Raw genomic sequence first — 26,923 nt, 5'->3', positions numbered from 1 at the left:
GCCATAAAAATCCTCAAGAAATATTAGCAAACTGAATCCAGCAACATTGAAAAAGGCTCACATATCATGACCAAGTGGGAATCATTTTAAGAATGCAAGGTTGGTTTAAAAATCCAAAAATAGTTATGCAATACACGAGAGAAAAGGCAGTCTGTTCACCAAATGGCGTTGGGAAAAGTGGATATCCATAGGTAGATGACTGAAACTAGATCCCTATCATTTCTCACCTCATACAAAAATGAATTAAAAATGGAGCAAAGACTTTACTATAAGACAAAACTTTGAAACTACTAGAGAAAAACACAGGGGAAACATGGTAAGACACTGCCTAAGACTTTCTGAATAGGATTCCAATAGCTCAGGAAAAAAGAGAAGAATTGACAAATGGGATTGCATCAAATTAAGAATCTTCTGCACAGCAAAGAAAAGAATTACCAGAGTGAAAAGACAGGAGAAAATCTTTGTATTCACCTGACAAAGGATTAATATTCAGAATATATAAGGAACTCAAAAAATGAAATACCAAAAGAACAGATAATAAAAAGAACAAATAATCCAACCAATAAAGGACAAATGATTTGAACAGATAGTTCTCAAAAGAAAGACAAATGGACAATGAATACATGAAAAATGCTTACCATTCTTAGCCATAAGAGAAATATAAATCAAAACTACATTGCAATTCCTTCTGACCCATGTCAGAATGGCTATCATCAAAGAAACAATAACAAATGATGGTAAGAACAGGGAAGGGTGGAACCCTTATGTTCTGCTGGTGGGAATGGGTGGGAATGTAAATTAGTGCAGCCACTATGGAAATCAGTGTGGAGATTCTTCAAAAAAACTAAAAATAGAACTATCATATGGTTCCGTTGTATGACTGCTGGGCATCCACCAAAAGGAATATAAGTAAGCATACAATGGAGACACCTGCACACCTATGTTCACTGCAGCACTATTCCAAATAGTAAAGGTATGGAATCAGCCTAGGTGCCTGTCAACAGATGAATGGATAAGCAATTATGACATATATGGGTAAATATGTATGTATATATGTATGTGTATATATATATATATATGTGTGTGTATCTAGATATGTATTTATGTATACATGTATGTATCTATACAGGTTTTGTTCGGCCAAGAAGAATGAAATTATGTTATTTGCAGGAAAATGGATATAACTGAAGATCATGTGATCATATTAAGTAAATAAGCCAGACTCAGACAAATATCTCATATTTTCTCTCATATGCAGAAATGCAGAATCTAGATCTAAAATAACAACCAAAAAAAAGAGGCACGAATTTAAAAGGGAGACTGTATGGGGGTTCCAGTGGGCAGGGGAGGGGGACAAGAGGGAGTGATGGGAGGTAAGATTGAAGTACAGCATATATATGTATGAAAGTGTCACAATGAAACTCATTACTTGGTACAATAAAAATAACTGATGTATTATATCATATTAGTAGAATAAAGGATAAAAACACATCATCAAATAGGTGATAAACAAAACAGATCAAATAGATAATAGAACAAAAAATGACAAAAATCCAACATTCATCCATACTAAAATATTTCAGCTAGCTAGGAAAGGAAGGGAAAAATTTCAACCTACTAAGCAGTATGTACAAACTTGACTCACCCTGAGTAAGGCTGCATAAAATAGGCCCATGCACCCCACCCCTTAGCATCAAGCCAGACTGCAGTTAATGTACACAGCTGGAAGCTCAGTCAGCACTGCATTAAGGCCAACCAAAGACACAATTCCTAAAATCTCTTCCCACAGTATGCAACATGTTAGCTTAAATGAGAGCTGCTATGCCAAAAGAAAGGAATGTATGAGTTTCCTATTTGTCCCGAGATAGCGGTAACACTGAGTTTAAATTTATTGTTTTAGGTTAGTTATGATGGAAGCCTTTTAACAATTAAATTTCGATTTTTATGTTTTTACAATATAAGAGATTATAGGATAATGGAAACCTCATGAAATATCTACTTTACGTACCACACTTTGTTAAATATACTTTGAAGACCTGAAGAAAAGTTAAAACATATGTCTTGTCCTTTGGTCATATGGAAGGATGTCATCCTGAGAAGGGACTTTTGTCCTTCCTAAAGGACAAGATTTTAGCTCTTTTTCTTCCTCCTTCACAATTCCTGATGGATATCAGTCTAACCACAAGCCCTCCCATGAGTCTTCCTTTCTGTTTCCTGCAATGGCCATTCTGTCCACAGTGACCTGCTGAGGCATGAGTCAGTTTGGCACCCATTACAGCAGAGCACTTTAGCTAGTAGCCAGTGTCTTTATGGCTGACAGAGCAGGAACAGCCATAATAGTGTCAGCCACACGCATACAAGCCAGATAAATGCTGGGCACTCTGATTCAAGACCAGAGAAACATAAAACCACTGAGGAAGAAAAACGTTTTCAATCAGGATTGTGTCTATGAAATGTCCCAAATATGTCTGGAGACCAGAGCTATTAAAACTAAGTAAGTCAGCTGTTAAAAATAGAACCAGATTTTTTTTTTTTTTTAGTGGAGGGCACCAGAAACATTCATGGAACTGTCTATTGTGCTAAGTGTTTTTTAAACAAAAATAACTTTTCTTATTTTGGTATAGTATAAGAAAAGATGTGAAGACAACACAGAGCCCCACATGCATCCACCCACTTTCCCCTATGTTAACCTTGTATGTTGCCTTGTTGTGCTTGCCACAGCTAACCCAACATCAACACATTATGATCACCTAAACTTTATTTACTGATTTTTACCTAATGACCTTTTCAGCTCAGAACCCATCCAGGACCACACACAACACTTAGTCATCACGTCTCCTCAGCTACTCTTGGCTGTCATGTTTTCTCAGATTTGCCTTGTTTTTCATCGCTTTGATGATTTTGAGAAGGTCTGGTTAGGTAGAATGTGCCTAATTGGGATCTGTCTAGTATTTTTCTCATGGTGACAGTGGGATTATGTGTTCTTGGGAGGAAGACTGTAGAACTGAGGTCCAATCCTCATCTAGTCATATCACTGGTACATACTATTAACGGGACTTACTGCTGTTGACATTGACTTTGATCACTTGAATGAGGCAGTTTGCTAAGCTGTAAAGCTACATTTTAATCTCCCCCTTTTCTATACTATATACTTGGAAAGTAGGTCACTAAGCATAGACTATACTTAAGGGATCACACTGAGCATTTTTCTGTGTGCAATGAGAGGGACAAAGTGAAAGGGGGTTATGGTTTGGATCTTAAGTATCTCCCTAAAAGCTCATGTGTTGAAGGCTTGCAGCAGTGTTCAGAGGTGGGGGCTTTGGGGACATGACTGAATTATCAGGGTTCTGATATCATGAATGGATTCATATTTTAATGGTTTCAAAGTTTAATAGGCTGTTGGGAGGTGATAGAAACTTAAAGAGGAAGGGTCTAGTTGGAGGAAGTAGGTCATTGCGAGTGTGCCCTTGAAGGGTACATTGTCTCCCTGACTGCTTCCTCCCTCTCTCTTTTTGCTTCTGGCCACTGTGAAGTGGGCAGCTTTGTTCTACTATGAGTTCCCTGCCATGATGTTCTGCATTACCACAGGCCCAGAAACAGTGGAGCCAAGTGACCATGGACTGAAATCTGTAAGACTGTGAACCAAAAAAAAAAAAAAAAATCTTCCCTCCTTCAAGCTGATAATCTCAAGAATTTTATCACAGTGTTGGAAAGAAGAAAGACAGAAGAAAAAAAATGATAACTGCTTGGAGATCCCACATGGCTAATAAGGGTTGGCCTTCCAACTCAGGAAAAGAGCTGACCACCAGTCAGCATCCCATGACAATGTCTGAACGTGTCTGTGTGAGAGCCTTTCAATCAGCTTGCTGGAGTCAGTCACGTATTATGTACAACATATAAGCTTGTCCCCTCATGTTGATCACATATGAAAATCAAATCCCCAGATCCAGTGAGCTGAGACTATACTTTTCAGTCTCTTCCTGGAAATTTAGGGCCGAAAACAGCATGAGCCAATGGCATGAGGGTGAAAAGTTCTAAAACTATGAAAACAAAGAAAATTGGGATGATTTTCTTACAATTGTATATTCCTCTAGGACACAAAATTGTCCACTGTTAATATGGACATTGAAGTGTATGGAAACCACTTCCAAGTCCCCTGTGTAAAGAAGTCCCCAGATTCTCCATGACTCTGAGACCTGCTGGTAGGAATGCCACAAGCTTGGCTTCCATTGGTTACTCTGAGCGGCCCTGGTCTACCTTTGGAGACTAGAGGGAAAGTGCCAGTCGTGGAAAGTGAGCAGTCTGGCATTTGTTTTCATGTTGAACTTTGGTGTGTGGTATAAAAATAAGAGAACTAATCTAGAAAAATTCAACGTTATGAGCTTTCATTTCACATTTAGCAAGGTAAAGTGCTAAAAGGTAGGTATTGAGGTGACGTTTTAATTCCACATGACGCATTAGTTAAAATGTCAGCATTGTAAGTGAAATGCCAGGTAGGGACGACTTCAGCTGGGAGTGATGGACACTGCACCCTGAGCATGTTATCCACTGCCTTTCTGCTTGGCATTCTGTGGGTCAGAGCTCCAACTGCAGGTGGTAGGCCTAGGAAGGGGGGGAGTGTAAGTGGAAAGGGCAGCCCTGACTATGTATTTACATCTATAGTGTCCTGTGGACTCTGGAATGAAGCTGAAGGGCACAAGTAGTAATGACAGGGTCACAGCTGGCTGCAGGTCCACTGGCTGTCCTTTGCCCTGAAGTAATATAGCAGCAGAGGTGCCTTAGCAGGGCTCTAGGAAATATCTGAATGAGCTATACTCTGCTCACAAGGAGCAGGCCTCCTGAAAGAAAGGAACACAGTCCCCACTGTGTCCCCAGCACCCACTGCACTCCTAGTACACACGAGAAATCCACAAGTAGTAGTTAAGGGAATGAAATAAAAAATAATTTTCACAATAACCCAGCAAAGAAGGTGTCACACTTTGAGCCAGGCATGGTGGTTCATGTCTATAATCCCAACTACTCAGGTGGCAGAGATAGGATGATTACAGCCCAAAGCTGGCCCTGGGAAAAATTTCCAGATTCCATCTGAAAAATAAACTAAAGCAAAAAAAAGGATGGGGTTGTAGCTCAAGTGGTAGAACATTTTGTGGAGCAGGAGGCCCTTAGTTTAAAATCTCTGCCCCCCAAAAAATGTGTCACTTTGACCACTTCATTGGTATGAAAACTGAGTTAAATGAGTCACCACAGTCATAAAGCTAGGCTCTGGGTGTGCACCAGCATCACCTTCTGCCTGGACTGCTCCTCCCTGATCTATCCGAAGCCCCTCCCTCTGCCCTCTGAAAGCTGTGGCTCAGTGTTGCCTCCTTGGGGATCCCTACCCTAGGGTCCTTCTTCACTGCATCCCCTTGTGCTGCTGATCCTTTTCTGACTGTATGTTTTCCATGGTATATGGCCATCTTCTGTGTCATTGCTTATCCATGTTTACTGACTGTCTAATGTCCTGCCAGATTCTGATGTACACAGCACAAATGATATGCACAGTGTGGACCACAGTAGGGGTGCAATAAACTGCATGAGTTAATGAATGAGTGAATGAATGAATGGGGAGTGGTAGGACACAGGGTTGGAGAAGCAAGTGCCCTGCATGCTAACGAAGCAGTTGGACTATATTGACAGCTCTGAGAAACTGAAACCTGAAAGAAGTGGAGCTACATTTCAGAGTGGGTTTGCATTTTGAGGGATTATCTGGCTGGATAGACAGGTTTGGTGGACTACAGAGAGAGCACTTGGGAGGGCATCAGAAAGGCCTAACCTGGGACAGGTGGGTAAAAAGGGCAGGAAAGAAACACAGCAGGAGGCAGGCCCACAAGTGTGTGTGGTGACCAACTGTTTTCTGCAGGGTTCTGGCCTAAATGGACAGATGACCAGGATCTCAGAGAGGAACATTTGGTTTAAAAATGGTGAAATCACTGCCTATTTATTTAATTAAGATGCCATAAAGAAAGTTGAGGCTGGTGCAGTGGCTCAAATGGTAGAGTGCCTGCCTAGCAAGCATGAAACCCCAAGTTCAAACCCCAGTACCACCAAAAAAAAAAAAAAAAAAAAAGTTGAATAATAAAAGCATGGGCAACCAGGTGGGTATGGAAGCACTGGTAAAGCAGGCACTTGTGTAGCAGCTAAGGAGGAAGGAATTTCAGAAGGAGAGAGTCCCACTCCTCTGGGAAGGGGACAACCCCTGTGGTATCTGGCTCTTCAGTGTCCAGGTAAGCAAAACTAGAGAAGAAGGAGAGACATGTAAACTGGCAGGGTGGAGGATCCAAGTGAGGCCACTGGCAGGGTCAGAGTGGAGACAGCAAAAGCCGAGGAAATAGACCAGGCCACCAGAGGGAACCATGGCCTCTGCCAGGCCCCGAAGGCAGGAGCCAGGGCCTCAGCTCAGTTGGAGTCATGTGACTGAGAGGGAAGAAGGCTCTTCCACCTGCGTGTGTCTGGTCACAAACAGCAGGTAATCATTTCTTAGGTCACAACCTGCATGTTTAAAGGTGAGACAGAATAGGAACAGGAAACAGCAGTGGTGGTACCATTGCTGCTACCTGTTCTGCCTATGGCCCACTGAAAAGGAAGTACACAGGAGTACTAGGAAACTCTCTTTTTTTAAAATTTTATTCATATGTGCATACTATGTTTGGGTCATTTCTCCCCCCTTCTCCCCGCTCTCCTCCCTTAACCCCCCCACCCCCTTTCTCTACCCTCCTACCCCCTCACTTCCAGGCAGAAACTATTTTGCCCTTATCTCTAATTTTGTTAAAGAGAGAGTATAAGTAATAATAGGTAGGACCAAGAGTTGGAAACTCTCTTTTTGATATTTGCTAAAATAATAAAGTACAGAGATTTTAAAAGCTCATCTGGGTTTCAAACAGTGGTGCTGATTTAGCAATAAGTATATGATTTATAAATATCTCGCTAATATATTGGCCAATATTTAAATTGTTTTAAGTGGGAGGGAAATTCATTAGCAAGGCAGAAAAATAACATGCCAACAATGTAAAGACTTTGACTGGAATTGTTCAAGTTAGCTACTGCAATGCTGAAAAGGGAGCACAACTCCCTCCACAAGAGAGCACGGCTCTTCCTGTGGAGCCGTGCTCTCTTGTGGAGGTGTGGTCTGTACCCTGAGGAACAGCTGCAAGAATCTTCATCAAATAACAACTTATAAGGGACTAGTGCCTTGGAAGACAACACAGCACATTTACTATTAGAACTAAGAAAGTAAGTGATAAAAGCTTTTTTAACCTCTTTATTTTGATACATTCAAGGGGATATTGGTTAAGTTAAACTTATCTCATGGACTAGGTTTAAAATTTGGAAATTTTAATTCCACTAATGGCAAGAAAAAAATACTCTTGCCACCTGTGGAAGATTCTGGTTATTTGGGGCTATAGAGCACTTTTTCTTCCTTTTTTTCTTTAGAAGATGGCACTGAGATTGTCATTAAGGTCCCACTACTACCACTGTTCATCTAACCAGCAGACCCATCCCCAGGCCACAAAGATGCAAGGAGATGCTTGCAGAGTGCAATCTATAAAAGGTATATTCTCACTTTCATGAAAACTGCATGAAGAGACATTTTCCATAAACAGCAAACACCTCCAAAATCTGCTAGGATATATCATGGGCAATGAGAGCTGAGAAAAGAGAGAAACAAGCTGGGCCTACCCCATAACTTAGGTTCACCAAATCGAGTTTTGTCTGAAACTAGCCCTTCTACGACTTACATCAGGTAAATTAAGAAATATCTCTAACTGTTTATATCAGTCTGAATTTGGTTTGCTGTTAATTCAACTGAAAGTCCTTGAATAAATACATGGTTAGTGGCATTTTAATCCCAGTTCAGGCATTTAAGGAAAAGCATTCAGTCAGTGTGACTCAACCATTCTCCCTTCTCTATCATTCTCCCTCCACTAGAGCTGCTCCTTTCCAAGGTAGAAACATCTGGGACAATGGGTGATAGGGGAGCCCACATAATCCCATAGCACTAACAGGGGAGGTCCCAGGTCACCAGTTAGGGGCTGCCCTGCCCTTGCTGGCTCCTTTGCCTTCTTCCTGCACTCCCTGCCCTATCTGCTTCTGTGGGCAAAGTGTCCACAATGGGAATGCAGAGTGTGATATTACCATGGCTGGGGCCAGAGGCCTTTCAGCACTTTCCTCCCCAAAGCTCAGCTCTGTGCTCTGCGGTGTACCTCCTTCTTAGCACCTTTCCCAAGCACAGGAGAGTTGCTATCCCTTCCCAAGAAGTGGGACTGCTCGTGCAACAAAACTGGATCCTTTCTACTCAATGGGTCCTTTATATCTTAAATAGAGAGCAAAGGCTCTGTGTCTGGATATTATGAAGAAACTTCTGAAATTCAAAACTTAAAAATACAAAGCAAAACACTTTTAGATCTCTAGTGCCTGATGCTTTTCTTGTTTCTGCTGTACTCTTTCTCAAGTTCTAGTTGGAATGCCAGAGGTGAGCAGAACTCCCTCTTTTTGAAGGAATAATCTCCCACCCCAATGGGCTGGCAGTCTTTCATAGCAAGAGGTTCTGGGAATGAAATACACACCAGGCAGTATTTCAAAACCATCCTCATGCTGTAAAGTCTTTTGTTCAATTAAAGCAGTTTGCAAGGACACTTCTGCTTCTAGGAAGGTGGTGTAAACATACTTTCCCTCTGCCACCCACTAATCACAACTAAAACCTTAAGTACTATGTGTACAGCAGACTTAAGAAGACTGAAAGGTGGACAGAAGAAGGCAGACTGATCAGGGGGACTGTGAGACCCAAAGAGCTCAGGTCCAGATCCTCTGTGCCTAGTATGTTCCAGACTGGGTGCTGGAGAAGTCAACAGCCACATACAGAAAAAGCCCCAACAAAAAGCCTGCTCTCACTAACCAAAAGACCAGGAAAGGAGCAGCTTTGCAAGACTTTGGACATTATATTCTGTCCAAAAAAAACAAAAAAAATTGCACTGGCAGAGTTAAACAGGCAGGAAGAGTTTATTCAAGACTTGCAATGAGGGAGGGATTGAACTCAACTCCAGAGACAGCAGGGTGCCTGGGGATTTAGAGCACACAGGAAGGGTGAGAGAGGTCACTAATAGAAAGGTACTAAGAGGAACATGGCTATGTGTGGAGTGGGAGGATTCTTGCTAAACTTGCTAGACTCAGCCATGGTCTTTGCTGTGTGGTGTTTGACTGGAGTAGTATTGCATTTGTCTAACAGTTTTCACACACAAAATATATACACACAAAAATCCTTTTAAAAAATTAACATTAGAATTCAGCCATATATTTAAAATATATGATCCAGCAATAGGCATTTATCTCAGAGAAATAGACTTAAGTTCACATGAAAACCAGAACTTTAAACCAGTGTTTACAGCAGAATTATTTGTAATAGCCTCAAACTGGAAATGACCCAGATGTCCTCACAGCCAAATTGTCCTGCCGACCTAGGAGCTTCAGGTGGTGACAAATTGCCTGCGGGACACATAATGTCTTTTTTAAAAAATATCAGGTATTTAAAATATATTCTTTTGAAAAGTAATGATTTTTCTTAAAATTATAAAAGGGACCTCTATTCACTATCAAAAATATTAAGAAGATTCTCTTAGCTAGATTTCACTCAATGACCTTATCAAAATCCTACTTTGTGTGCTATTGTGAAAATGCTTGTTTTTCACACACACAATCTTCAAATAGTTAATACTGACATAATTTATAAACTGCTGGAGGAAATCCCTTTACCTAAGAAGTAAAAATTGCCAGAACTAATGCTATATATTTTTCCCTAAAAATGTCCCCACTGTGATACTCAAGTCCTGATTCTGCTCTTTCATTCATGACATTTGTGACTTTTGTCGTAATGCAGATGTCAGGCCCACTTCTGGGATAAATGCTGAGAGTGAAAGCAATGGGTAGTGGAGGGAGAGTGGCACAGCAGGGCTGCGAAGAAGACACTGGAGGTACACATCTCCACTGAGACTATGGCAAGTCAAGAGTGTGAGAAGAGACAAATACACTGAGGGCACAGAACACACATTTGTCAAAATTCCTGTATGACAGAGGCGTTACTCTAAATAGAAACACAGTCAGATCTCTGCCTCATACCTACACAAAAACAGGTTCTAATGAGACTAAAGACCAGAGTAAAAAGCAAGACTTTTAAGAATTTGAGCATACCTATACTCTCCATGTAAATAAGACACAAGAAAGATATTTGGGACACTGAGGTAGAAGGATCACTTGAGACAAGAGTTTGAGATCCTGTCTCAAAACAAAAACAAAAAAATGGGACACAAGAGAGCAGAAATCATAAAGACAACAAATTTCATGACATTGAAATTTAAAAATCTATAAAAAATTGAAAACACAGACTACAATGTGAAGCAAACCAGAAGAAGATATTTATATGTTCAAAAAGTTATATAAATAACTTTTACACATTAATAAGAAAAAGACAAACCACTCAACTAAAATTAGGCAAGGGAGCTGGGAACTGGTGGCTTATGCCTGTAATCCCACCTACCTAGAAGGCAGATTATCAGGAGGGTCTCAGTTCAAAATCGGCCCTGGGTGAATACTTCACATGACTCTATCTTGAAAAAAATCCATCACTAAAAAAGGGTTGGTGGAGTGGCTCAAGGTATAGGCCCTGAGTTCAAACCCCAGTAACATACACACACAAGAAATTAGGCAAAGGAGAAAATAAGCAATTCATTGCAAAACTGCAAATGACCCACAAACATTAAAATATACTTGCCCTTGTTAGTAGTTAAAGTAATGCAAATTACACCATAATAAGATACTACTTCACACTCATCACAAAATAAAATAACATTCTAAAATTAAAGATCTGGAAAGTCTATAGGCTAATGAGACCTCACCACCATAAGTGGGAGTGAGGCAGGGCATCTATCTGCAGTGATGTTGGGAGAGCTGAATGCCAGCAGCCTCCATAGTCAGGCAGGGCTGAGGGGGGCATGAAGAAGCCTTGCACATGTTCAGAATATTCATTGCAGCATTGTTTTTCACAGTGAAAGCTGAAAACAATCTAGCATATTTATACCTGGCAAACTGTGTAGCAGTCAAGATGAATGAGCTAGCCCTGCTTCTGTTGATACCCACAAATCTCAAAAACAATGTTGAAAGAAACAGCAAATCATATGATGGTAAGTACTGCTATTTATGTGAAGTTTAAAATAGCAAACAAAACAAAATGCCCTATCTAGTATTTAAGGAAATATAAAGGGATGATAAACACTACATTTGGGCTAGAAAAGGACAGTGACTTGAGAAGGACAGACCTGAGAAGGATAAACAGGGGCTTTCAATGTGCCCAAGAGATGTTTAAGCTCTTAAACTGCATGGTGGATACACAGATGCTCACTACAGCTGGCTCTGCTTTGTGTTTATAGGACAAGGGGGCATCTAACTGAACTTTAGTGGGGGGGTCATCAAATGAGACTTCCTGAGCACATGTGCCCCCATTTGAAACCAGAATAACAAATAAGCAGTGACTAGGCAAAGAAGTCTGGGCTGGAAGATGTGTTCAAGGAGCTGGGGGCAGAAAAACTAATAGAAGAAGAGCAATGGCTTAAAGGCCAAGGAACACATGAGGAGTTATAAAGCCTATCAATACATTAGTATATTATGAGAAAAAGTTAATTTGGCTCCAACACAACTAGGTACTAAAAAGCTAGTACAAATATGTTGATGATACCTTGGACATATAATCAAACTGAGGGGAAACTGAGGGGAAAGAACCAAAACAAAAATCTACATCAATAATGCTTAGATTTTTAACACTGCCAATTAATACAGCTTTAATTTTTTAAAAAATTAAATTTTTACCTAGAGGAAAAAAATGAGAACTCAGGACACTAAAGAATCTGTGAAAACATAACGTGAAAGATCAGATATTTTGAATTTCATGACATTGATAAATTCCGAGCCAGTATCACTAGTGGCACAGCAGTGAGATGAGGACATTGACAAAAACTGGCCCCACTGACGTAGAAATATTAGAAGAGACATCCAAAGTCACAGAGAACTCTGATAAGAAGGTATTAGATGGAAAATGAGACTCCTGGCAAGGACAGTGAGAGCAAAGGTCCTCAGCACATCCTGGTAAGAAGGCCTTTGTGAAAAATATGTTAGTTCTGCAAGGAACATACAAAACAAGGACAGACAGGCATGAACACTAAGGTGGGGGAAGAGGAGAATTAGACCAAATAAAGACCTGTGACCAGCTCATACCTTGCATGCAGAATGCCTCAAGCCAGCATGGGGAAAAGACATGGCCACATTGTCAACATCCTGAAAGTCTGATGATAATCCAAAAACAGAAGACTTTAAGACACTGGAAGACACAGCCAGAGCTGACCACATTGTGGTTTTCCATTCAGTAAAAGATTGGTGCCTACATATTCCAGGTACAGAGAAACAGGCAGAAAAGGCTCTCATTCTCATGGAATTTACAATCCAGCAAGGTACACAAAAGCAAACAGGTTATAACAATCCAGTGTCACAGGTGTTGCAGCCAGGGAGTACAGGGAGTTAGGAGGGACTCTAGACTGAGGTTCTGACACAGTCAGCAGAGATAAACACACCATTCTACTGCAGGAGAATGTAGGAAGGCTGAGTTTTAGAGCAATTAAAAATTACTGGATGGGGGCTAGCAAAATGGCTCAAGTGGTAAGGGCACCTACCTAGCAAGTGTGAGGCCCTAAATAAAAATAATAATATTAATAATAAAATTACTGGATGGGAGTCTGTTTTCCCAGTTGGCATGTGTACAGTGGAAAGCTGCTCCCACCCTAACAGTGAAGAAAAGCCAGATAACAATTAGGAAATGACCATTGAACTTGAAAGAGAAGTTTGCTAGAGTTGTATAAGACATATTGAGTCCTTCCTAGTTTAAACTGGTACCCAAAGATTTTTCTTGCAAAGAACAAACAATGTCATTATTTTAGTCCGTTAAAAGAAATAAAACAAGGCATGCTGACATAGGTCCAGCTTGGTTCAAGCTTTAAAAAGAAAAGCCAGATAATCCATAAAATCATCACTCTTCAGAGAACTGAATATTCAGCTGAGATATGATCCTTACATGTCTGTGAGGAAATTACCAAGGGCTGAAGAAAACCATACAAAGGATTCAGGAACAAAGCATGACACTCTAGGAGTAGGTCCTAGTTCCATAGTCATTCTTGAAAAGCTCAGAACTCATGGACATTCAGGTAGGATACTCAGGGAAGTCTTTCCTCAAGGGTGAATAATTAGCTTTATATGGAACACTTCTTCGGCTCTGCCAGACAAATCATAAAAGCAAGATCAAAAAGGAACAAACTATTTCCAAGTAACTTAACTCATCCTAGAATAAAGCTCAGAAAAAGATCCATTACCTAGCCATGTAAAATCCATAATGTCTACTATTCATACAAAGATTACCAGGCATACAAAGAAAAAAAAGGACTCATAATAGAAATAACCTTCTACTGAAACAAACCAATAACCAACACAGATGTTGGAATTGGTGGGCAAGGACACTAAAAGAATTACTAGGGATTGAGTGTTGTGGCACGTTTGTAACTCTAACTTCACAGGAGGCAGAGCTAAGAGAACAATGGTTTAAAAGCATAAGACTCTCTGAAAAATAAACTAAAGCAAAAAGGGCGTGGGGGGCATGGCTCAAGTGGCACAGTGCTTGCATAGCACGGATAAGGCCCTGATTCAAACCCCAATACCACCACAAAACAAAAAACAATTATTATAACTTCATTCAATGTATTGGTAAATTAGATCTAAATTGAATTTATAGAAATAAATATAACATCCAATATGAAAAATATGGGATTAGCAACAAATCCAACCTGAGAAAAGAAAAGACCAGTAGACTAGGTAATAGTAATATAAATTATCCCTTATGGTTTGAATCTTAAATTTCCCTCAAAGGCCATGTGCTAAAGGCTTGATTGACCCCAACCTGTGGCACTAATGGGAGGTGGTAGACCCTTTAGGAGGCGGGAGCCTATGGAAGGAAGTGAGGTCACTGGGAGTATGCCCTTAAAGGGACTATTGGGACTGTAGTCCTTTCCTCTCTCTTTTACTTCCTGGTCACTGCAAAGTAAGCAGTTTCCTGCCATGATGTTCTGCCTTGCCGCAGGCCCAAAGGCAACAGGACCAAGCAAACATGGTTGAAACCATGAGCCACAATGAATATTTCTTCCCTATAAACTGTTCATTTCAGGTGTTTTGTCACAGTGATGGATAGCTGACTAAAAACTATCCAAACTGAAAGAGAAAACAAATCCAAGGAAAAGACAAAAGATAAGTTTCAGTGAGCCATGGGACAAAGTCAAGTGAGCCATGGGACAAAGTCAAGTGTAATTACAAGTGGAATAAATAATTCCCAATAATTTCCAAAGTTTGGTAAAAACTCTAAGCTCACAGATCCCAAGAAATTCAAAGAACCCCAGACACAAGAGAAGAACTATACAAAGGTTCACCCTAAATTAATTACTAAAATAATAAAATAAAGAGTTATAGCCAATAAAACAACAAAGAAGATTCAGTGGAATAATTAAAAGCCTCAGTTAATCCAAAAGAAGGCAGAAAAAGGAAAGGAGAATAATACTGGGACAAAACCAAATAGCATAGTCATAACCTAATCCTTACCATGTCAGTAGTCATATAAATGAACCAGCAACCATCAACACAGCAAGACCAGCTCTATACTTCCCAAAGAAAATGTACTTTCAGTATGAAGGGACAAATAGTTTTAACAATAAAATGATAGAAAATATAATGTTGACCCTACTCAAAAAAACCTGGAGTGGCTATTTTAATATTAATATTAAATTATACTTTTATTATTTGTATTATTTCTAAAATTATTTTAGATTTTATTTTACTAATATAAATTAATATGTTAATATTAGGCAAAATATACTTCAAGCAAAAAATATCATCAGGGATAGAAAGAGTTATTTCATAAAAATAAGGGAGGATTAACATCATAAACATTTCTGCCCTACAAAAGAGCTTCAAAATACAAAGAAAAATCCTCAGGGAGAGAGAACGTCAAGGAGAAAATGGTCCTATAGTTTTGTTGGAAATGTCAATACTGCTCTCTCAATAACTGATTGACTTATTTGTCAGAAAGTTAGCAAGGATGGCAGACTTGGACAACACTACCAACCAACTTGACCTAATTGGTATTTACAGAATATCCACCTCTCAATAGCAGAATGCACATTCTTTTCACATGGAATATTTACCAAGATAGACCACTTTCTGGGCTGTAAGAAAATCTGAATAAGCTTAAAAGGGTTCAAGTCATACAAAGTATAATCTCTGACCACAACAGAATTAAACTACAAACTGAAGCCAGGCATGGTAGTGCATGCCTATAATCACAGCACTCAGGAGGCTGAGGCAGGAGAATCTTAATTTTGAGATTAGGCTGTATAGCAAGACCCTGTCTCAAAAGAATGCAACAAAAACATAGAAATCATAACAGAAAGCTATTTGGGAAATCACCAAACATTTAGAAACTGACAAACTTCTAATAGGAAAAAGAGGACATCAAAAAGATTACCAGGAAGTTTTTGAACTTAGTGAAAATGAAAATACAATATGTTTGGATTTATTGAATGCCAGAAGGCCTCACTTAAGGGGAAAATTTTAGCACTTATTAATTAAATGCCTATGCCAGATTAATGCCTATATCAGAAAATAAGAAAGACTTCAAATCAAAATGCTCATCTTAATAAACTAGAAAAAAGAAATTAAACCCAAAGTTAGCATAAGAAAGCAAATGATAAAGATTAAAACATAAATCAATTAAATAAAAAATAAAACCAATCAATGAAGCCAAAAACTAGGTCCTTGAGAAAAATCAGTAAAATAGATAAACCTTTAGCCAGATTGGTCTAAAATCTAAAGTAAGACGCAGAGTGGTTTAAATGGTGGAGTACCCACCTAGCAAGCAGAAGGCCTTGTGTTTAAACCCCAGTGCCATCAATAAAAAAAAAAAAGGCACAAATTACCAATATCAAGAGTGAGAGAGGTAACATCACTACAGACAGATTCTACAGATATTAAAAGAATAAAGGAACACTTTGTCATAAATTCAACAAATCAGAAGAAATGGACAAATTCTTTAAAAGACATAAACTACCAACCCAAGGATAAATAGATAACCTGAATTATCTATTATCTATGTCTGTTATAGATATCCTATTATCTATGTCTGTTAAGAAGTTGAATTCATAGTTTTAAAACCTTCCTGCGAAGAAAATTTCAGGCCCAGATGGCTTCACTAGTGAATGCTATCAATCAAATGAAGAATTAAAGCCAATTCTACACAAATTCTTCCAGAAAGTTGAAGAGGATACTTCTAATTCATTATTTGAAGTCATCATGCCCACGATTCCAAGATATAAAACTACAAACAAATGGCCCTCATTAAAATAGATGCAAAATTTCTATTCAAAATTTTAGTAAATATAATCCAATAATATATAAAAAGGATAATACATCAAGAGAAAATGGGCTTTATTCCAGGAATGCAGAGCTGGTTTAATATTTGAAAACCTACCAGTGTGATTCACCGTATTAATAAACTAGAAAGAAAAATCATCTAATTATCTCAGTGGATGCAGGAGAATTTGACAAAATCCAATATCCATATAAAAGCTCTCACCAAGCCGCTAATAGAAAGGAACTTCCTCAAGCTGGCTAAGGAAACTCACAACTAGCATCATTCTCACCAATGAAAGACTAAATGCTTTCCAATAAGGTCAAAAGACAAGATATCTGCTCTCACCACTTCTATTCATCATGGCGTAGAATGTTTTGATCACTGCAGTCAAGGCAAGAAAAAATAAGTAAGAGGAATCCATACTGGAAAGGAAAAAGTGAACTTTTTGTTTACATACACCATGATCATCCATTAGAACAAGTAAGTGAGCTCACCAAGGTTCCAGAATGCAAATAATAAAAAGCAATGAACAACTGGGAATCGAAACCAAAATACTATTTATAATAGTATAAAAATGAAATACTGAAGAGATAAGTCTGACAAAACATTAAACAATCTGTGCTCTGGAAACTATAAAACCTTGCTGAGAGAAGTAAAGGTCTAAATAAATAAAGAGATTCACCTTTTTCATAGGATGGATGACTCAATATTAAGATGTCAATTCTAGAACCCAAGTTGGGTTCTAGATTCAATGTCATCTCAACAAAAATCTCAGCAGATTTTCTTTCTTCCTTTTTGCCATACTGGGGTTTGAACTCAGAGCCTTATGCTTGTAATACAGGTGTTCTACCACTTGAGTCATGCCCCCAGCCTTTTTTGCTTTAGTAATTTTTTTAATAGGATCTCATATTTGTGCTCATGCCAGTCTGGACCATCGTCCTCCAATTGACACTTCCTACATAGATGGGATGACTGGTGCACACCACCATACCTAGGATGTGAAGAAAATGGAACCCTCATCCACTGCTAGTAGGCATGCCAAATGACAGAACCAGCACTTAACAAGTGAAACATTTAACTACCATTTAACTCAGCTATTTGACTCCTTGGCTTTACTCAAAATTTAAAAAAAGTACATATTTATTTGGAAATGTGCATGAATGTGCATGGTGATATTCCAAACTGGAGACAACTGACAATGGATCAATAGATGAACTTGGAAACAAACTGGGCACACAGATTCAATGGAATATTGCTCAACAATAAAAATGAATGAACTATTCATGAACTATTCAAAAACAGATAAAAATAATAATAATGCAAAAGAAGTCAGATAAAAAGAGTATCTACTCCACAGATATAAAGTTCCAGAAGGTGAATTCTGATAGATCATTAGCAACAAAAAATAAGTTGGTAGTTGCCCAGAACATGTATACAAGTTGGGGAGAGACATTACAAAGGGCACAAGGATCCTTTGGGGTGATGGATATGTCTACTATTTTGATTGTGGAGATGGTTTTATGGTTGTATACATATGTCAAAATTCATCAAATTGTTTGTGATATGTGAAGCTTCTGGTATATTAATTTTATTTCAATAATGCTGCTAAAAATGCAGTTGAGGCTCTTATTCCTGGTAAGATACAGTAAGCACACTCTGCTGCATATAGCTATAAAACCTGGACAGAATGCACAGGGCTGCAACCCACAGATTCTGCTAAGTGAGCAGCAGGAGGCAGACTGGACAGGCAGGCCAGAATCCAAAACACTATGGGACAGGTAGAGTTGACCACTTGCTTACTTGATCCCCCACTGCTTGGTCCTGCACATGGGACCAGTGGCAGGAAGTGTGCAAGAGAGTCAGGTTACTAATGCCTCATATTTCTGGTTAGAAAACCATAAAGTGGGGGGGGGGTGCCAAAGAACCAGAAGAAAACCAGAGTGGCCATGGAGAGAGAGGGGCTCAAGAATACAACATTGCAGTGTTGTTTATAAACCATGGGGCTCAGCCTCCAGTGCACCTGAGTAGCTTCTTCTTGAACAGCATGTGAAGACTGATCAAGGAGCAAACAAAATGCAGCCCAATTCCTAGACTGACCACTGGGTGGCTGTCAAGTGGGCAACTGTGAAGGCTTTGAAAACCTGACAATAGAGGGGTACCACTACACATGGGTGACAGGTCAGAACTTGAGGTCTAAGCCTTTTTTTTTTTGGCCACTAAAATAAAAGTATCATCATTTTAGTGGAATTTTAAAACAAGGCCTTGACTCTCATAACATTCAAAATGTCAAGTAAACAACCCCAAATTATTAGACACATGAAAAAAAAAGTAGGCAAATCTCAACTCACATGGAAAAAGTCAAAAGATAACAAAAAGTCAAAAGATGATACAAATGTTGGTATTTTCTTCCTTTGGCAGTGCTGGGACTGAACCTGGGGTCCTGTGCATGCTTGGCAAGCACTTTGCCACTGAATTATATTCCCAGCCCTTCAAATGTTTGTATTTTCTGACAAAGACTTTAAAAGGGCTATTGTAAAAATGTTTGATGTGTTTACTATATATACATTGCAGAGACTGGAGTTTAATCAATTGAATTGACTACTATTTCACAGTTCTTAAATAAACCATAACCTGTTACTGCTTCTTAAAATGTCAAAATAGGGAGAAAGAAGCAGGTGAACCAAAAGATACAAACATTTTACATTTTCTTATTATCAGAAACAACAGGAAGCAGAATAACACAAGGTGGGTGGTAAGGCACTGCAACAGAGTTAGCTGATAGCAATGACTTTCTCTCAGGAGGGCGTGTGTGAGAAAATGAGATTTCATAAAATACTGAAAACTGTTAGAACTGATTTTTTAAAATATTAATCAGGGCTAATATTAATCATGTGTGTAGCTCAGTGGTAGAGTGCTTGCCTAGCATGCACAAATTCCTGGGTTTGATCCCAGGAGCAAAGGAAGGAAAAAAATTAATTCAAACTCCAGTCAACTGATGGCAATGTACCTGGTTAAATAATGCATGGCTGGATTCAAGTTTTATGTGTAAAGAAATAAAAGCAGTAATGTTATAGGGAGATAGAGGTAAGCAATGAAATAATCTTAATCAAGGAAAGCCTTCTAAGATGATACAAAGACATGACCAATAAGTACCTACAGCACAGGGAGAGCCACCAGTGTTGAAGAGAGCACTGCCACATGTGGCTCATGGCAAAGACAAGGCTAAACATGGTTAGAAGGCTATCTGGTAAAGCTATGGAAAGTAAGAATGGAATATCCTTTGACCCAGTGATTTCACACCTGAAAATGTACCCCACAAACACAGCAGCACCAACACAGCAGGGTCAGTGGCACAACATACCCCTGTGCAGAGCGCACAATGGCAAGAGTGAAATGAGACTGTCATAAACAGGTGCTGACGGAGAAAAGCAAGTTCCCCCCAACACCTCAGTCCTAGGGATTAAATCCAGGGTCTCACCTCATGCGTAATAGGCAAGCGTTCTACCGCCTGAACCACGTTCCCAGCCCTTTTCTTGTATTTTTGTTTCTCAGACAGCATCTTGCTAACTGCCCAAGCTGGCTTTGAACTCTTGATCCTCCTGCCTCAGCCTTCCAAGTAACTGGAACTACAGGAGTGAAACACCACATCTGGCTACATTTTCTTATTCTATAAGTTTCTACATTACTTGAATTTCTTTACCATGAACATATATTTATAATTATATATGCTATATAGTCTATATTTAAATAATTCACATATTTAACTTATATATTTAATCTAAATATAGAAAGATTGATATATGATATTAAGATATATTAAATTTAAGCATAAAATAAAACAGCATGATTTTATTTTTATAGAAAAATGGTATTTTATGAATATATGTGCTTAGCAAAAAGTATGGAAAGACAGACACTGGATGTTAACCACAGTTGCCTCTGCATGTGGAATAAAGGAGAGTTTTGGTAGTTTCTATTTCTTTTCTGTACTGAGAAATTAGTAACAAGTCTGCTTTCTGTCAGAAATGTAAAGCCATTTTAAAAGCTGTTTCCAGCGCTATTGAAGTTACATAATAAACTCAATGGCATTTATAGCTCTTTTAATCAGAAATGGTCTTCAATAACTAAACGTGTGGAGATAGCCATCAGAGACACTTCTGGAAATCAGAAGCCACCTGTCTGTCCAGCACAAACTGAGAAGGCAGATGGGGGAGAATGTGGGCTTCCTCTGCCCTCAGCACTGGAGTGCCCAAGCCTGCTGGGCGGGGAGAGTCTCCCAACCCACTCAGCCCTTGTGAGTCTTGCCGCCAGAACAGAGCAGTCATGTAAACATCAATGTAATGAACACACAGGATCAAACAAAGCTATCAGCACGAGAATGTCAAGGCATGAAAGTTGGCATTTAACTCACAGGATGCTTGGCTGAAAGTCTTCCGGTCACAGTTCCAGTCTGATTCCATGTTGAAGAAATGGAGTCCTTGATCAGTTGAAAAGATTTAGTTGAAACTCAGGCAATGCTGTATGAAGTAAGAGACCCTGGGCCTTTCACCTACAACACAACACTCACTGCTTCTCCAGAGGTCAATAACTGCTGGCCCTGAACTCCCAAACCCGAAAAATCCTAGGGTTTAAAACTCCTGATCAGGGGTGGTTGTTCTCCTCTAGCCTAAGAAGCAGCAGCAACAGGACAAGTTGGTCTATGTCACTTACAAACTCCATGAGTGGGGCAAGGGGGGTCCAAGGGGCTATGGGAACTTGGCACAGACTCTAGGTGGGACTGTGTGGCACAGATGGTGCTATCACTGCTGCATGGCCTCAAACAAGCCACAGAACATCTCTGACAGCAGTCTCCTCATGTGTGAATAGTTCGGAAAAGAGACACAATGGTAGGTGCAAAAGCAGGAGACCAGAATGCAGAGCTGCCTTACGAATGGAAGGTCTTAAGGCCTATCAGCAACCTGCACTGTGCGGAGACCTGGGTCTGTGGTTCCAAGAATATTAGAGTACCTAATCACTTAGTGGACTGTGAGTGCTCTATGTGTCTGAGCTCATGCATAGGACATATTTCTAATCCCAATTTCTTTTTAGGCCTCAGTTACCTTTTCCATATAGGCTAGTAATCCGTCTACAAAGGTTGATTTGATCTTGTGAACCTAAATCACAAAGACAAAGTAGTCATTTTCTCTGTTTATTCAAATAGGAACAAACTCCGGAGCAGAGTTTCACACAGGGCCAGGCATATGCTGCTGAACTTACCTTGGATGACCTTAGGTGATGACAGGGTTGAATGACACTGGCCCATGGAGAAAGATGCTACCCACCCCTTTTAAAATAAATGTATTATTTTGTAATATTTCTAGATTTACTTGGAAAGATAAACAGATTAACAAATACCCGGCCTAGTGTCCCCAGCAGTAGACCCTTTCTAGCTCTCTCCCAATCCTCACATCACTGCAAGAGGAAGGGTCAGTGTAGTACCATTGTGCTCTTACACAGGGACAGCAGGCTACAAGCTCAGTAAATAATAGGACCAGTAGCCTGGGCAATGGAAAATTACAAATGTGATTCATGAACAAAAGAAAACTTGGGAAGTAACCGGCAGAGAAAAAGGGGCATATCATTAACCCCCTGGCAAATGTTACTGAGCAAAGAGAAAATTCTGCCCTGGAGGCTGGAAACCAGGGGAATGGTAGGGACTTTTGTGGGTACAAGTGGAAGTTGCATTCATACTGAAGCCACAAATCCCCTTCCATGTATGACTCCTTGGGTTCCCAGTGCTGGGCAAGGTGGACTCAGGTGTAAGATCACATCAAGGTTTAAGGATGCAGGACTGACACAAGAGTGACTGAGAAAACTGGATCCACTCATAACACTTTTAGTGTGCCTTAGCAAATTTGAGTATGTTAACAGAGACGGGACCAGATGGTTCGCCTTCATCACAAATCACTTACAAAAAAGTCAACTTACCTGTCTATATTCCGAAATTATCTTGGGTAATGGATGAAGGTCTCGCAGGGAATTTAACTACAAAATGAAAAAATATATATTACCAGTGTAATTTCTCTATTTCAACATTTTAAATAACTTAGTTTTCAGTTGGAGAAAATCCTAGTAGTAAGTGGTGGAAATGGTTACATTTCTCAAAATGAGGATTTGTAACAAATCCAAATTAAACAATCCTAATCCTAACCCCTGACAAAATCTCTCTGATGTCCACCTAGGAGCTAAAAGCATGTCACATGACCTTAGAGACAAGAGTCCTATTGAGATTTTAAATTAGTGAAATCTAGCCAGCCACGGTGGTGTTTACTAGTGGTGCATATAGCCAGTAATCAAGAGGCTGAAGGAGAAGAATCTGTAGTTATAAGCCAGTATGAGTTACAGAGTGAGACCCTGTCTCAAAACACAAACGAAAACAAAGCAAGCTGAGTGCAGTGGCTCACACTCAGCTACTTACGCAGAGGAGATAGGGAGGATAGAGGTTCAAGACCAGTCCAGGCAAAAAGTTAGTGAGACTCTCATCTTGACAAATAAACCTGGCATGGTGGTTCACATTGCAGTCCCAGCCATGTGGGAGGTATGGAGGATCATGGGTTAAAGCTGACCACTGGCAAAAATGAAAGACCCTATTTAAAAAAATAATACCAAAAGGACTGGGGGAGGAGCATGTTTCAAGTGGTAGAGCACCTGCCTAGCAAGTTCAAGGCCCTCAGTTCAAACCCCAGTACTGATAAAAAAAAAAGGAAAGGAAAGGGAAAGAGAAAAGAAAGGAAGGGAGGGAGGGAGAAAGGGAGGGAGGGAGAAAAGGAGGGAGAGAGGGAGGGAGGACACCAACAATTATTGACTGAATATATATTTATTTATTTATATATACACACACATTCATTAAAACCCATTTGTTTCTTTTGCTTATTTAAAAATTGGTTTGGGTGTTTTCCTTCTTGATTGTGGGAATTTATTGTTCTAAACAGGGCTTTGGGATAAGTTATATTTATTGGAGGTGTCTTCCCTCCTTCTGTGGCATGCAGTTTTACTTGTTTAACAGAACCCATTAGAGAGGTTCTTAATTTTTACTTCTGCCCAATTTATCAATCTTTTCCATTATGGTTGGTGCATCTTGGGTCCTCTTTATGAATGTTTACCTCCTTCAAGTTACTGAAGTATTTTTTATGGTATTTCTCTAGTCTAGTGTTCTATTTTTTTGTATCTAGATATATAATTCACTTGAATTTTATTTTTGAGAACAGGGTGAAATGAAGGTTAAGATGACTGTCTCTGCAGCATCTCTGTCATGAGTCTTCCTTCCTCATTATTGCTTTGCAGCACTGCCCTGTCCAAAATCATGTGTTCTAGACACACATGTGGAGGTTTGCTTGTGAATTTTCTGTCTTGGTGCACTGGTCTATTTGCTTACCCTTGAGTCAACACCAAATGGCATTAATTAGTTGCTAGTAATTCCTATACTTTCTAATTAAGCTTGATATCCAATCGACTACATACTATAATAGCACACCTCCATTATGGCCTTGACTCTTCTAAGGTTTTTTTTTTTCTTGTGTTTCCATATAAATCTGGGAATCAGCCTGTCAACTTCTCTACCAAAAATCTCCTGTCAGGGCTTTAATTAGGGTTGTTTATTTATTTTTGTAGGCCTGGGGTTTGAGCTCAGGGCTTTGCACTTGAAAGCAGGCTCTCTATCCCATGCCTCCAGTCCAGTTAGGATTGTTTAGAATATATAAAACAACTTGGGGCAAGGAGGGCCTACGAGTTTTCCTAGTACTAGGGATGAAATCCAGGGCATTGCACATGCTAGGCCAGTGCTCTACTATTTCAGCCGTGCCTCTAGCCCTTTCGTTTGTATTTTGTTTTTTTGTGATAGGGTCTCACTACCTTTTTGATCCTCTTGCCTTTGCCTCCACCTCCAGAATAGCTGGGATTATAGGTGTGTGCCACCATACCTTGTTGATATGATTTCAATGTAATCCTGTGCACTACTGAATTGTATCAGTTTCCACCTGAATAAAGGCTGAAGACATAGTCATAACCATGGAAGCACAATTTGAAGTCAGCATGGATGTCTTCAGATACAGGCACTGCCCAGAGGGAAGACACTTGCCTCAGCAGAATCCAAAACTGCAGGGTTTTATTTATTTTTTCTGTTTTTGAAAAACTAACTGAAGTGCAGGACAATACCTATGCAAGAAACCTGCCTAGGTCACCTACCTCTCCTTATCTCCATACCTTACTCACTAAATAACTTTCTAGCCAACAGTCTTCCCATGTATCTTTACACGAGCAGCCTGAGACACTTAAAAAAGTATTAAGTATTTGATCACATAAAACTGTGTATAAAGTACTGCAAATGTTGGTTAAGGATCAGAGGCAGGGGCCATAAGATATCTGCAAACCTGCAGCTTTATCAGAGGCAGTGTTGGCACTGACATCACATTCTTCTGACTGCCCTTCCACTCTGCCACTCCACAGTCTCCTACTGGCGCCTCCTCTCTCTGACCTCTAAGTGTCAATTTCTCAGAGTTCAACTCTGTGTTTTGCAATGCTGGCCACATATCAAGATCAGCAGGAGAAGCTTAAAAACAGCCTTGTGGCTAGGCCCCTGGCCAATTTTGACTCAGTGGATCAGTTGTGTGCCTGAGTCTTCTAAATCTCTATGGGCAACTGCAATAGAAATTGACTGACAGCTTGTGTGTGTGCAACTCCAACACATAACTTGTCTCTATCTATATCCTATAGACACAACTACCCAGGTGACACAGCCTGGTAACAAGGCCTCATGTACACTTCTGACATGCCCACAATTAGAAAATTGACACCCCACAAATAAACTGTTCCTCTTCCCACTTTCCTTGAGTATTGGCCATATGTATCTGCAGAGGTGCACAACTCAGAAACCCAGAGCTATACATCCTCAATGTTATTTACACTCACATGGACGTACCAAGAGGTCCTTTCTATTTTAAAAATGCTCTGAAAAACCTATCTGCTCTGCTCCATTTCACTGCCATCACCTGGATAATACTGACAAAATCTGGAGCCTCCTCCTCTCTCTAACCAGACACAAGAGTGATCTTTTAAACATATTTAACATCTTCTAGAATGGTGAAAGTACAAAACCTGATGACACCAAATGCTGATGAGGATGTGGAACAACAGGGACTCTCACTCAATGCCAGTGGAATGTGAAATGGCACAGCCACTTTGGAGGAAAACTCCAAACCTGCTTAATGAAACCTTCTTAAACTTAATGTACTCTTACCATATGATTCAGCATATTTACCCAAGGAGTTGAAAACTTATGTCTACACGAAAGCCTATAGATATCTGTAACAGCTTTATTCTAATGGCCACAATTTGAATGGAAGCAAATGAACAGATAAATAATCTGTGGAATATTATTCAGCACTAAAAAGAAATGGCTGTCAAGCCATGAAAAGACATGGAAGAAACTTATGTCCACACTGCTAAGGGAAAGGACCTACTCTGAAAAGACTACACACTGTGCAATTCTAACTTCTGATTATGACATTCTGGAACAGACAACTTTGGAAACAGTAAAAAGATCAGTGGTTTCCAGGGATCAGAAAAGACAGGGATGAACATGCAGAGCACAGAGGGCTGTTAGGGCAGGGAAACTACTCTGCATGATACAATAATAGTGGATACGTGTCATTATATACTCATCCAAACCCACAGGTCAGCACCAAGGTGGATGATTACAATGTGTCAGTGAAGATTCCTCAACTGTCATAAATGTATCATTGTGGGGGACATTGGTAGTGGAAAATGTGTGGTGTGGGGCAGGGAACATATGGAAGCTATATTTTCTGCTGGATTATTTTGTGAACCTGAAACTGCTCTGAAAAATAACCTATTAAAAAACATATCTAAGATCCATTCCAAAGCTACCCATATGCTAATAAAAAGCCTGCATTTCCCCTACAGTGGTCTGCAGACACAGCATAATGGGGTCCTTGTCTAACCTCTTAATTGGTCACAAGGCTGCAGCCTCAGAAACCTGGGCAGCTGTAGCCCCACATTGCCAGGCCCTGCTCCCCATTCTTGACATGAGCAGGTCCTTAGCTTCAAGCTTCTGTTTATATGTCATTTCTTCAGAGTTCTTTCTGGGTAGCTCAGTCTAGTGTGCCACTCTTCCTGGAATTTTTCTCAGAATCCTGCCTTAATTTGAATAGATCTTATCCCCCTTAGATAAGTATGTTCCTGTGATGTTCAACTTAACTAGATTAAGGAATAACTAGGGGGCTGGTGAGGCATTTCCTCTGGTGTGTCTGTGAGGGTGTTCAAAGGTGAGTGTTAGGATGAGTAGGAGAAGATCTACCCTCAATGTAAGCAGCTCCGTCCAATTAGCCAGGTCCAATAGAACAA

At 39.7% G+C, this 26,923-nt stretch overlaps 1 protein-coding gene across 1 annotated transcript in view; it reads right to left on the bottom strand.

The window, feature by feature from the left end:
- Nucleotides 1-26,923, bottom strand: part of Poln (DNA polymerase nu) — a 137,932-nt gene that overhangs the window by 56,239 nt on the left and 54,770 nt on the right. The window contains exons 13-15 of the mRNA XM_020177295.2: nt 22,490-22,546; nt 21,622-21,675; nt 20,934-20,999 (exon numbers count right to left, since the gene is read on the bottom strand). Of these exons, the coding sequence (XP_020032884.2) occupies nt 20,934-20,999; nt 21,622-21,675; nt 22,490-22,546 (177 nt within the window). The remainder of the gene's footprint in view (nt 1-20,933; nt 21,000-21,621; nt 21,676-22,489; nt 22,547-26,923) is intronic.

Source organism: Castor canadensis, chromosome 9 (assembly GCF_047511655.1).
Source record: "Castor canadensis chromosome 9, mCasCan1.hap1v2, whole genome shotgun sequence".
Taxonomy (NCBI): Eukaryota; Metazoa; Chordata; class Mammalia; order Rodentia; family Castoridae; genus Castor; species Castor canadensis.
Note: the sequence above shows the minus strand (reverse complement) of the source record. Positions and strands in the feature narration are given on the sequence as shown.